This window comes from Aplidium turbinatum, chromosome 2 (genome assembly GCF_918807975.1).
Source record: "Aplidium turbinatum chromosome 2, kaAplTurb1.1, whole genome shotgun sequence".
Lineage (NCBI taxonomy): Eukaryota > Metazoa > Chordata > Ascidiacea > Aplousobranchia > Polyclinidae > Aplidium > Aplidium turbinatum.
The window spans coordinates 54,883,395-54,897,175 of NC_137473.1; the positions used below are offsets into that span (position 1 = coordinate 54,883,395).

General features: G+C 37.6%; 1 protein-coding gene across 1 annotated transcript in view; it reads left to right on the forward strand.

Annotated features, from left to right (window-relative positions):
- The window catches only part of LOC145764438 (integrin alpha-X-like), a 25,412-nt gene continuing 11,631 nt past the window's right edge, over nt 1-13,781 (forward strand). Inside the window, exons 1-8 of the mRNA XM_082576052.1 lie at nt 1-188; nt 378-454; nt 1,124-1,272; nt 1,818-1,932; nt 2,728-2,902; nt 5,635-5,707; nt 9,885-10,027; nt 13,175-13,283. Coding sequence (XP_082432178.1) covers nt 1-188; nt 378-454; nt 1,124-1,272; nt 1,818-1,932; nt 2,728-2,902; nt 5,635-5,707; nt 9,885-10,027; nt 13,175-13,283 — 1,029 coding nt within the window. The remainder of the gene's footprint in view (nt 189-377; nt 455-1,123; nt 1,273-1,817; nt 1,933-2,727; nt 2,903-5,634; nt 5,708-9,884; nt 10,028-13,174; nt 13,284-13,781) is intronic.

Sequence of the window (13,781 nt, forward strand, 5' to 3'; positions counted from 1 at the left end):
ATGAAAAGTTTATACTTCGGCATTGTTGTTAGCCACTTGGTGACGCTTTCTGCAAGTCTTAACATCGCGATGGACGAAGAATCTTTGCGCTACATTCGCCCTTTTCATCAGGATGATCCCGAGGTTGAAGATAGAGCTTTCCACTTTGGCCACAATGTTAACTTTGGAACCCAGGAAGACAAGATAAGGTAATAAAAGTTATCATTGTTACAATGTTCCCACAAGTAGACTATTAGTCAACTATTTTACCTTTTAAATTGGAAAAGCTGTTTAACTGGTTACTTGCCTACTAAAAAAAAATACAAAAGAAGAAAATTTGTAAGTAACAAAATATTTTGATGGGATTTCAGTTAAAAGATTATTTCTTTTTTCTGCAGTTTAATAGTTGGCTCTCCCAAGTACATTCCTGAATCTTCCACTGCGAACATCAGCAACTCTACGTCGTCTCCTCTGGGTGAGTGCAAATTCCATATCAGCAGTCATTTTATGAGTTGGCACGCCAACATCTTGCAGAAAGTATTACAAGCTACTATCCAGACAGAAAAATCTGTCATTTTACATTGATGCAACGTCTGCAGACGATGTAAAAATGACAGATTTTCTGCATGGGTTTTGAGGAATTCAAAAGAAATGATATTAAGTAGATTCAGTTGGCATAAACTACATCTTAATAGAAAACCATGTAAAATTTTCTAAAAGCATTTACAGAGATTACATGCAACGCATACCACAGCCTATGGAATTTTACCGCTGTGTAACTTATTTCATAGCAAATAAACCAAAATCTAACGCAAAAGAGAGAGTGCTGCTTCATCTTTTATTCTTATTAAGTGCATACCTGATGAAATAGAATTTTGGTTTTAAAAGTAATTTAATTTTTGTTTCATTTTGATGATTTACTTTATTCTTTTATCTTGGTATTGTTATAGCTGCAAAGTAGTACGGTATGTTACTGGAGAAATGTGTGGTACTTTAGAACACTTTGCAAAATACGTTTCCAATTTGTAATGTTTGATTTGTTTGCAAATTGACTGAGAAAATTATGTCAGAAGGTAATAATTGCGCTCCCTAGCACCAACTAACGAACATCATTTTCAAGCGTTTATTCACTTTGCCTGTTCAGCCTCAGGCAAAATCTTCATGCATAGTTTAACCGATATGTTCTTACCCGGGAACATATCCAACCTGAACTGCATATCCATTTCTCCTCCGTCTTCACCAGGAGACAATACCGGGCAACATGTGGATGTTGGCAGCAACATGAGTCTTGTGGTAAGATTTTTCGTGTTTCTACCACTAGATGGCTAAAGATATGTCCCGTGCTTCTTCCACTAGATGGCAGAAGATATGTCTTGCATATCTACCACTGCACCACTAGATAGCAGAAGAGATACCTAGTGCTTCTATCACTAGGTGGCAGAAATACAGAGGCAATATGTTGTAATAAAAAGCATAAAACTTTTATGAAGATATAAATGGAATAATAAATAGTTTAATGAAATATTACATGATATTTCAAATCTTATTATTATAGGATTCAAAATAATTACATATTAAGAAATAATTATTTCATGTATTGATTACGCAGATAAATGAAATCAGCTTCATCAAAGTAACTTCAATGTCATTTCGTCAGGCATTCTTTCTACATGCTGAGGGCTAAGTAGTAAAATCCTGATGCAAAAAATTAACTTTTATGGTGTTGCCCCCTGGCCTGGTGTTAAACTCAGGTCTGATGATGGAGGGCAAACGACCTAACCCTAGGCCATTACGTCATTATAACGAAATAATTCATGTTATTTATTTTTTCATCGCAGTCGTGTTCATCAACTGAAGTGAAAGCGTGCACGTTCATTCAATTCAACCCAGGGTTCTGCACGCGTCGCAGCAACGGTTCTGAATGGTTTCAGCTGCCTAACACAAACCCAATAAGTGCGTCACTATATTAGCAATGAGATGAATTTGATTTGAACTGTCCTTGTTGGATCGGTCCACTGCAAACAAAATTTGTTTTCTGTACATTTTTTCTCATATTGCAGTAGAATATTAATCTAACAAATCAATAAAGCTTGGTACAGCATTGTTTTAGGTTTGCATAATTTAAGACAAAAAATGCTAAAAACAAACTGTAATATTTCGGTTTATTGCAAACATCAATGATCTTGCATTGAAAAATACCCATAATGTACCGAACTTCTTTGTCACGAACTGTTAAAGTCATAAAATCTTAATGTTTCTGTTTGTCAGTCCGCATCATTAAATCTTCACAACCAATATTTCAAGTCTAAAAATCATTCAATTTTGTTCCTTCTTCAGTTTACTTTTTATTTTGTCATATAAGACATCTGGCATTCAGTGGATCAAAAATGTATAATCTTCTTCTTCATCGTGTGTCACACGGCCGTAGCCCAGAGCATCACGCAAGCTCTTGCTCCATCGTTGAACTCGGCCAAATGTTTAAAATGTGTAATTATGACCAATGCTTGCAACAATGTCCATACAATTCAAATTTCATTGCACAACAAAGCAAGTTGTTATAATAATCTACAGCAGTAGTAGCTTAATTTGTTTTATATAACAATTTGTCTATCACAGATACGCATTGCTTTCAGTGCTTCACAATACACAATATCAGTGCAATCGTATGGGGGCACAGCCGAATAAACTGATAATCAGTGATGTATCGAAGCTTCATTGTTTACAAAGTTCAATTCTTTTTCTTCATAGGGTGTCCTCTTCCGGCTATGGATCTCATTTTCTTGATTGATGGATCAGGCTCTGTGGGACGAATAAATTTTGAAATCGTCAAGCAATTTGTCTTCAATCTAACCTCACACTTTTATGAGAGAGAAAGAGAAATCCACTTTGGAGTTATCCAGTATTCGTACGCTTTTAAATACAGGTAAACACAATACACAAACTTACTTGCAGTGTTTCAACGTGAACAACAGATTTTACTTAACACTTGTGGACGGATGACGTAATATAAACACTCAAAAAAACTTTTGTAATAAGACAGACGACGTATTTTGGCCGTTGACAAAAAGACCGGTGCTGTTTATATACCCACAACTTTTAGGAATTCTTTATTTTAATATTGGCAACATTATCATGTTGTGCACTGGGGAAACCACTAAACTGAAGAACAATTTAGAAACAAAAAATAAATAAAAATATAGATCTAAACTCTTGTTTAGTATTTACATTTTGGGCTCTTTATTTTTTGATCAGATTAACAAGGCGCTTTAACCATTTTGCTTCAATGTTAATTTTCTCTGAAATTAATCCGCTTGGCAGACTAAGCGAGATAAAAAGATAACCGTTCGCAAGAGGTTAATAGCTACTTCCAAACATTAAGCAACTTATACGTCATTTGAGCCCCTAACCTTAAAACTCTGTCTTTTTCCAACCCAAAGAGTCACTGTTTCCATGAGCTACACTGCGAGATTACTTGCAGCTGATCCTTGGCCATGTTGTCCAGGATAACTTATTTGATTGACGACGATGATGGTGTAGTCTTTGTTGACATTGGTCCGTGATATAAAGCCCGACACGGTTGAAGTTTATGCATCCACTTTCACTTTGATGGAGATCATTCGCATCAACATATTTGGGAATGCTTTGCTTAGCAAGTTATGGGTATCGATATTAAAAAGCACACCAAGAATTGATTGCTGAGGTTGATTGCTGGCCGAAATCAAAGCATCCATTTGTGCCAGTTGTTCAACTTCGTTCCTCAAGCCAGTCGTTCAACAAACCAGTCGTTCCGCAAGCCAGTCGTTCAACAAACTAGTCGCTCAACAAACCAGTCGTCCAACAAATCAGTCGTTCAACAAACCAGTCGTTTAACAAACCAGTTGTTCAACAAACCAGTCGTTCAACAAACCAGTCGTTCAACAAACCAGTCGTTCACCAAACCAGTCGTTGAACAAACCAGTCGTTCAACAAACCAGTCGTTCTTCAAGCCAGTCGTTCAACAAACCAGTCGTTCAACAAACTAGTCGTTCAACAAACCAATCGTCCAACGAACCAGTCGTTCAACAAACCAGTCGTTCAACAAACCAGTCTTTCAACAAACCAGTCGTTCAACAAACCAGTCGTTCCTCAAGCCAGTCGTTCAACAAATCAGTCGTTTTACAAACCAAACATCCTTGCATCTGATTTGGAGGACTATAAATAGAAATCTGAGTGAAAGTCAAATTCCACCAGATTCCTTTGGTTTACTCCCAACGCCGACACCCGCCCCATCGGCCTGACGCTACCAAGACAGGCATTAATGGACAACAATTTTTGTAAGGACATCGGACTTTTCTCATCAATCATGCATTAATGGGAAAGGCCTCTTATGTAAATGTGGTGCTGAGAAACAAATCACACAGCACATTATCAACGGTTGTACACTTTTCAAGCCACCAAACGGAGTGAAAAGTCTTTGTGTGTTGGATGATGAAATCAAAGACTGGCTGCTGTATAGTAGCCTTCCAGTGTAGTCCGGAAATATCGTGAACCTGGGGTGGTAAAAGGATAGACCCTCGGCCCTAAAAGTACATTCGAAAAAACAAAGATAGGGTTATTTATAACCTTACAGAAGGCTTTAAGTTTTGGAAGATCGACGATAGATCTTTCCTGGATCAGGGTTTTGGTATGGGGGGTTACGTAAACGTTTGAGGAGACATCGGTAATTAGTTCTATAGGTTGTCTGATTGATTGATTGAATCTTTATTCTCGGACTTGGAAAGCTTCTTGCAGAGCATAATCCTGGCAGTTTTGCATACTTGTAGAGAGGCTTTGAATCACTGACGCAGGCCCGGTCACCAAGATTGACAGAGTGAAGTTTCCAATTGTTGAAGTCTTGTTGGCGGGGAACTATTCCATATATTAGATGTTGCTGATTGGAGAGCAATCCTTAACGTGCGTTGCTCAAGCGCACACCCCGAGAGTCGAACCAGCGCCGCTTGATTTTGAAGCTTTTTCGTTCCAGAAGTAACGCGCTAACCAATTGAGCTATCGGGGCGATTGAAGGCAATGAGGTTGCAGCCACTAAAGTCTCCGCCCACATTTTGGGTACCCTTCAAAATATTATACAACCTAAACAAAATTATACAATATCATGTGAGTGCTGTACTTTTTCACCGCTTTCTTTTTGGTCATCAAACTTTTAAGTGTAGTATATGCATTTGGGATGGCGCAACAGATAAGGCGTTGGCTTTCCAATCATGCAAACCTGGTTCGACTCCCGGCTTCAGCTGGTTGTTGAAAACACCGCTCACCTCTACCCAGGGTGTAATAAATTGGGTGGGCGTAGTTGCTGAAGTAAAGGCGGCCGAGAGAAAGGAACTGGCCACCCTACTCCTCTTAGTGCCGAAGGCCTAGTACAATGAGAACCTTATCTTCTCATACCCGACACTTGAATCAAGTATGGGACCCCCCTTTACCCTTTTTTATATGCATTTGATGATCTGAGTTACTAACGTTGCATGAACAATCCTAATGATCAACCCTAAATGGTTTTACAAAAGCTTAAGCAAATTATTACTAATTCACAAGCGTTCCGGTGTAACCATGTCAAGTTTTCAGCCGTGATACAAATACAGTTCATTCGTTTTTGTTGTGATGCTAGTGTTGACTTTTTAGGCCCGTCGATGCTCAGCCGTACATAGTAACAGAAATACCTCTTGGAAGGATCTCTAACCTCACTAAGTTCGAGGTAAGTCTTGTCAAAATCACTTGGTGCTAAACCTTGATGTAATGGTTTATGTAATGAAGCTTGCTACGAAAATAATGAAGCTTGCTGTAATGGTTTATGATCGAAGCAAACACCGTTAAATACTATATGGCTTCTGTTGAACGTCTGGGTAAAATATGTATAACATTGGAATGGAATGTTGTAAGCATCTGTAATCCAAAAAGTTGCTCATTCGAAATAGCAGTTTTGTGATATACAGTTGAATAAACTAGCAAACCACCCTCACTATAAAATAAAGCCCACCGCATGGATCGTCACGTTGTCGACTTGTGGAGGCAGGTGCAGCGATGACTCCTGTCAGGTGCGGCCAACACAGAGCAACCCATGTTGGAACGGCTGCGGATGAGATGCCAGACTAAAAACGATCCAAACCCGACGCTACAAAGATACAACCAAAAAAATTCCATGCTGGATCAGACGTGGCCCAGAATAAAAACGCCTGCGCTCCTGGTAAACAACACAAAAGCTCGCCAGGTTTGAAAAATAAACTACGCTCTCATCAACTCCATCGAGTGGATAACAATATCCAAATCCTATCAGTCAATGTTGAAAGTACATACATCTCTAAATGTGAATACCTTTCAAAAATTCTACAAAATATGAAGTGGATATTGTCTTCCTGCAAGAAACTCACTTGACCGAAAACTCATCCCCATCAAGAAGTCACATACCTGGATACAACAATATTTTCCTCCTCAATCGCGATAAATATGGAACAGCAATTAACACACATCTGAACTTATAGGGCTTGAACCAATGAAGTCGGCAATTACCTCAGAAAACGTGCACACAACATTAACAAGGGGTAACGAGCTCACCATGTAATAAGAAAGCAAAAACTGGAGCATCTCTCTTCAACTGGTAAAATTTTTGGAAAGAGGGACCTGGCAAACAAAGACAAACTCATCTGAAACAATTTAACGACAAGACAGAAACAATCATCCATGCAAAATAATTTTATAATTGGAACATTTGGTCTAATTATTCATCCGAGGCCGTCGATGCCTGGTTCAGGCAAGGCAACTGAAGAAGAACGAGCTCAACGTGACTAATATATACAAGCCTGCAAACACAAACTAGTCAAACCCACCAACCTCCTGCACCACACATCTTTCCATTGTGATGGGAGATTTTAACAGCCATCACTGTGAAAGGGGATACGAACACAATGACAAAAACGAAGAACTTAACAAGTAGATCACTAACGCGGGATTACGTGTTCATAACTTAAAGGATAGGGGAACTATTAGATCGGCACGCTAGTAGAGCGACTACTCACCTGATCTCTGTCTCGTATCGACCAACAATGACATGAACCGCTATCTGTTACTCGTTCAAGTTTGAGCAAATTTTCTCACAGCCAACATCGACCGATCCTCGTATCAGTGGGTCTGAAACTGCCAACAGTGACATCACTCCCTAAACCACGATGAAGTATTTGAAAAGCAAACTGGAAAGCTTTCGCCAACGAGATTAATAAACAATGCAAGAACCTCCAACCAGATTAAGCCAATTTCTCCAAATTCAATAAAATACCTTTAACCACTGCAAAACTCCACAAGTCCACATACCAAGAGTATCAAGAAGACACTACATCCCCGGCTAGTCAAACGAATCTGAAACACTTTTTAAATTTTTTGAAAAACAACAAAACCAGAGTCCGCCAGTTGGCTGCTGAACTCAATCAATAAGGAACGACGTGAAAGGTGGATCGAGACAGTGGAAAGCATGGATTTTAAGCATGCTAGTAGAGCTTGGAAACTTTAAAAAAAGCTTCAACCAAATAATCAAATGAACAACTCGACTCCAAAAAAACAAAATTTTAGCCGCAGATATCGTAAAACACGTCAAACAAAGAGGAATTCACACCTCTAACCACAAATTTGAAACCGAGGCGAGGAAGAAATACCAACGAATCTTCAACAGTTATTACGATAATGAAGACGGCGACCTGACTCGCAGTCACCCCACAGGAACTCAAGATAGCAGTAAAAAGCACTAAACTTAGAAAAGCCACAGGAATTGATGGCATTTTCTCAGACATGATCAGAAACTTCGAACCTTATGCTATGAAATGGCTAGCAAAGGCTTTAACAACTTCCTTACAAAGAGGAAAATACTGGCTACAATTGAAAAAGGTTAAAGTTATAGCAAGTCTCAAACCAGGAAAATCAGCAGACGAGGCTACAGGCCAATATCACTGTTATGTTGCATCTACAAGATCTTTAAACGAAACATTATCGAATATCTCGCTTAGTCAAGGAATATATACCCTCAGAACAAGCTGGTTTTCAACCATACCGAAACAGAACTAAACAAGTACTGGCTGTAACTACTCACATTGAAGCAGGTTACGAAACCAAGCAGAAAACTGGATCCATTTGTGTTGATTTATCGTCCATCTGTATCAAAGTATACATCACACACAAAATCCAGAAAATTCGGCTACGCAGACGACTGGACACTTCTTCATCAATCAACAAGCATCAACGATATTGAAAAAATAATCCAGGAATGTATCACTGCCCTCAACGGATATTTTAAAAATTGGTACCTTAAGATAAACACCTCAAATACAGTTGCTACCTTATTTCACCTTAGAAACGAGAAGGAATCAAATGGGGTGCCAACCAACAAGTTATATGCACTTCAGCTCTGGCATTATGCTACTCTGTTGCAGAGTATTGCGCACCTGTTTGGGCACAAGCAGCCCATGCAGCAAAGTTGATGTATAGTTGCAAACCACAATGCGTCTGATCGCTGGAACACTGAAATGTACCCCACACAATGGTTACCAACAATGTGCAATATTTCTCCACCCATGGCCACCTGGAGATGCGGCCTGATTTGTTACATTTTGCAGATTTTGATTACAGCTACTGCTAGTGCTTGACTGACATTTTTTGAGATGTTTTTACTTTTTGCGGTTTCCTAATGACATAAAACTTTTGTGTTGCCTTGGGGAAGCAGTAGCAAATGAGAAAAACTAAGTTGAAAAACGCAAAATCAGACTGTTATTGAAAATTAACAGTTCAGCAATTTCGAACATGCACCACAAATTCTCAACTCAGCAGAAAATCTTCAAGTAGTTAAACAAATAAACCAAGCACCCAAAACTTCGCGACTTATATCAAGACATCTCTTCTACAAAACCGATCCATCCCCAATTAATATTACAACGGAGGGAAAGAACTTCTGGAATAACAAAATCCCTCCTGGTGGAGACTTAATCACAGACCCAACAAAAACTCTCTCAGGCTTTGACACGGCTACCAGAAAATCATGGTTCACTTCAAACGCATAAAAACAAAACAAGTGACAACGTTTACCGTTGGGAGATGAAAGCTCAACCAAACTTGCCGAAATGCATCCCCCCAAATCAGCTCACAGACCATCTCATATTGGAGTGCCTAGTAACCAAGCTTCAAAGAGGATACCTCAAAGCCCACCAATGCAACAACGTCCTCATGGATAGAAGGATACCTCAAAGCCCACCAATGCAACAACGTCCTCATGGATTGGCTAAATAAAAACTGCTTGGAATAATAGCGTCATACGAAACAACAAAATCAACTAGCCTATATCGCATTGGTAACACATTGAGTTTTTATAGGCTATTCAAAACACTTCCTGTTGGAAAAATTGTTGTTGCAAGAAACAACGTTTAGAAACCCTGGCTTTCGATGCTAGATATTGTCTTATAGTTGCATGCTTGTACATTGGCTGCATTATAGAAATCAAATCCTATGGTCGAAGGGGTGCCACTCCGCAATCGACGCCATGCCTTTAAGTGTCTTGCCAAAGACACAACCTCATGCTCTTGAGTGGTGTCGAACCGACTCTATCAAACGTCGAACCACCAGGGCTCTCACTACTCAGTTATACAGCTATACAGTTTGAGGAATTAATATAATTATTATAAAATGTGTAACTATACAATATATACATATTGTATATGTAGAGCGAATTCGAATTATATTGTATATGTAGAGCGAATTCGCTCTGCTTTGCCTTTTTGCTTAGCATTGAGCACTTTTTGTAGTATTAATAGTTTTCGTTGTTTTTTATTGTATATGTACATATTTTATAATAATTATAACATTATTATAACACTATGTTCTTGTAAATTTTCATATAGGGACTGGTGAGCGCTATAAAGCTGCAATCGCAGTCCACGTACACAGCTGTTGCTTTGAATAAAAGTGTTCAGGACTTCAATGCATCAAGTCGATTCACAAATTCTAAGGTCTCCAAAATCCTCATTCTTGTCACTGACGGAGCGTAAGTTATTTGTGAGTCATAAAGCAAAAGACAAATACTTTGCCAAGACATAGATCATGGTATATGTGAACTCACAGCACATATATTGCTTGTAGCATAATAAAAATAATATCAGAACAGTAGATAACAGAAAAGTCTTTAAAGATTCAAAAAATACTTTCACTCGATTAAAGCCACAAACAAGTTCACCAACAGTGATTCACCCAGAAGAGGCGTGGACCAAGTTCTCCTGTTTCAATATTTTTGCAAATAAGCTTTAGTTGGACAATTTTTTTTTTTTTGTTATAACGTTTTTGCAATAGTCACAACTCACAATCAATATGCGTGGTCCCGCGCAGGCTGCAATATATTATGATCTTGAACAGGTGTGCCATGTTGATTGTGTGGTTCTGTTGAGGTGTTTTGTCGATCGCTGTCCTCTAGTAACTTTTAATGCGCAATCTTTTATTGCGACACTTGCTTCTATAGGAGTTGTTGTGTTCGTGCGATTCTCCAAACATGTTTGACTTGTTGACCAGAAGAATGAGTTCTTGTGACGTAATGTTACCATAGTTTCTGAAAGCTGCTGGTCTAAGCAAACTTGTTGTTAATAGCCGCGTGATTTGAGTATGATATATGTAGAGTTGTGTAATGAGGGAATTAGAAGTTGAGAAGTTGTAAGGAAAAGTATATTAAAGACAATTGAAGAGTTCTAGCCGATATTAAATAAATTGTAAAAATGAAAGTTATTGCCAATTGTAAATTTGCTTTTGCAAGTAGCAACGTATATCTCTTTTGAAGTCGACAAAGAATTTGCTGTATTTCTGGAAGTAAACTACAATCTCAAAAGTAGAAATATTCGATATTTAATTTCGATATGTAATTGACTGTTTAACGGTTAATATCCAAATACCTACGTCATCAACTTTTTCAAAGTCTTTTGAGGTGTAAAAGATTGAAAGAACTGTGACAGCATTTGATTCTTTTGTTAAAACCATCCACTTTTTGGTAGAAAACTGCATCTTTTGTTGATGATTTTAACAACAATTTCTCTTTGTTTGAAGAAATATTTTTATTCATGTAAGAGTTTTTTTTATTTTTATAAGTGTTTTATTTTAGGCGATGACGGCCTCATTTCTATTGGGCCCAAATCATGTTTTTGACTTTTCTAATGTCGTGGTTTATTGCTGTCGCTTTACAACTGCAGTGTTTTTGGTGACTGTACTTTGGTATTTTGCATCGTAGTCTATTTACTGTATAATATAACAACATTGTTACTACGACCTACTCTCACTGCTTTGCTCAAGAAGAAGTAAATCAATGAGAATACCGTACTGTTGGGTTTGAGTTTAAATACAACATATATGATATATAATTATAATAGCTTACTGTTGAGTATTGTATAGTTTGCTCAACAGTATCCTTTTTAAAGTCTTTGGTATGACTCGATCTGAAGTTGAAAGAACCATATTGTTGTGATCAACTACTCATACACAAACATAACAAAAACAAATTATTGGAAGTTGGACGCAATATTTGGCAGCAAAAATAAATAAAAATAAAATGGCAAACAAGTCATCAAAAAATGTAAAGTTGATTAAAAAAAATTATTAAAAAAGAAGCTTACGACTTCAACGATCAAGTGGCTGTTTTGACGCATTTCAATGTTTCCAACAACTCGCTTTCAATCAAAAGTTAAGCTTTTCAGCTGACATTTCCTGATAATTACTTTTTCCTGAAATCAACCTTAGGTGTAAATTGCGCCACCCACCTATTGCTAACAAAAAAAGTTAGACATAAAACTATAGGTACCTGGAATCATTAAGTGGCTTTTTGACGCATTGACGTATTGAAATGAGTATCATTGCGTTAATTTAGTTTTATCTATGATGACGTAACATTTACAAGCAAAAATAAAATTGAACCAATTTCGTCATTTTTATGTGTGTACGATGGATGTATGAGTTCTGTTTTAACTCAGTTGGTTTTCACCCAAATGCTGTCACAAAAGTAAACAATAACTACAAATATCATTTGGAGATATTTGTGTTGATTTTCAAGCTTGTTTCAAGGGTTTTGTTATCTGGTTTAGCAATCTGCCGCTTATATCTCACAAAAGTATTGTATTGTATACCAAATCAAAGGCGTAATTAGCCAGAAAATTCCGCAGGCCTTGCCTCTTTCAACCCGAAACCTTTATGGAAGTTTCACAAATATTGGAACGATTTTGGAAGTTTTTGATTTTGAATTTTGGCAGACAGAAAGTCAGTAACAGAATGAATTAAGCATTCCAGCTGGATTGGAGTCAAGTTTACCATTTGACAATGTTTATAGATATGGGTTGGCAGCTCTTCTGAGCAAATTGGCAGCTCTTCTGAGCTTTCCATTCGCGTATTTACTGCGCATGCGCAGAAGTGTGCACGCTACACCTTGAACGATAGAAAAAAAAGCAAGAATACAGAAAAACGTGCCGTTATGTAAGTTGAGTTGACAAAACAACTTAATTTCGCAGAAATTTTGCGTTGAAAATGATGGCATTGTAAGATCGTATACTTTGGAGGCATGGCCCTTTGGCCCTTCTGGGCTTCGCCTATGTTTCCAATAATTGCAACAAAAATAAAATGAAACCTCATTTGCAAATATTTGTTGTTGACTTTTAGCTTTGTTGACTGCAATAAAAAAGAAAAACTACACCATGGATCAAAAAAAGGCCGTAGTTTACTTTTGGTTGTTCTAAGTTTTTGAGGTTCAAGTCGTTTTAGTGTAGAGACAAAATGACTGTCAGGGTGAATCGCGAAAAATGAAACTTCTCATGTATCGCTGCAAAGTTTAGAATATGAGAGAGATATCAAATCAAAGTAGGAATTATAAGTAATTTGTCTAGATGACTGCTTATGATCTTTCGCTACCATCCTGATTGCGCCATAATCTAACCAACAGTCGTACGATGCACTGTTTTGACATTACATTTACTCTGCTTGTTTATTAATATATATGGCGCTATTGAAACAAAATAAATTGACTTGAATTGTCGACAACATGAAACGAAAGACCTCGTTTTTGATTGAACCAGTCATTGACAAAAACTTTGTATTTGTTTGTGGAATATTGCATATAAAATAAATATTGGATTTTTCTACTTTTGTTCATGCAATTTTGTGTGTGTAGAGCTACTGATGCAAAGGATTTGCCCCAAGCTGCTGCCTACGTGCGATCCTTAAACATAACAACGTTTGCTGTGGGAATTGGAAACCAAGTGGATCAGGACGAGTTGAAAGTAAGCAGCTCCTTGACAGTTGACACCATTCTAAAATATTATTTTTTAAATTATTATGTATATATTATTTATTGAACCATAGGCATACGAAGCCGAGCAACGTTATCAAGTTTAGCATATTTAAAGATTATTGTATTTACAAAAAACACAAAACTACGCAACAATTAAATATCGAACGTTTTCGACATCACAAGATGTCCTCTTCAGGAATAACATACATACAACTTAACTACATCTGAATAAAATACAATGGTTAACTAAATCTATAAACAGGAAAAGACAAAAACTGCACAGTACTTCTGACTTGCTCAAACTCAACGATAGGCTCCACGAGAATCAAAGTTAACTGCATCAAAAGGTGTTAAACAGATCACATGATATGGTGCCTATGGTTCAACAAGACAAACTCTCTACCGAAGCTGTATCATATATTATTTAACTGTAGATAGTGACAGCACAGTGTTTCGGCCTTAAAGCCTCATCAGCGCAGTAGGCACA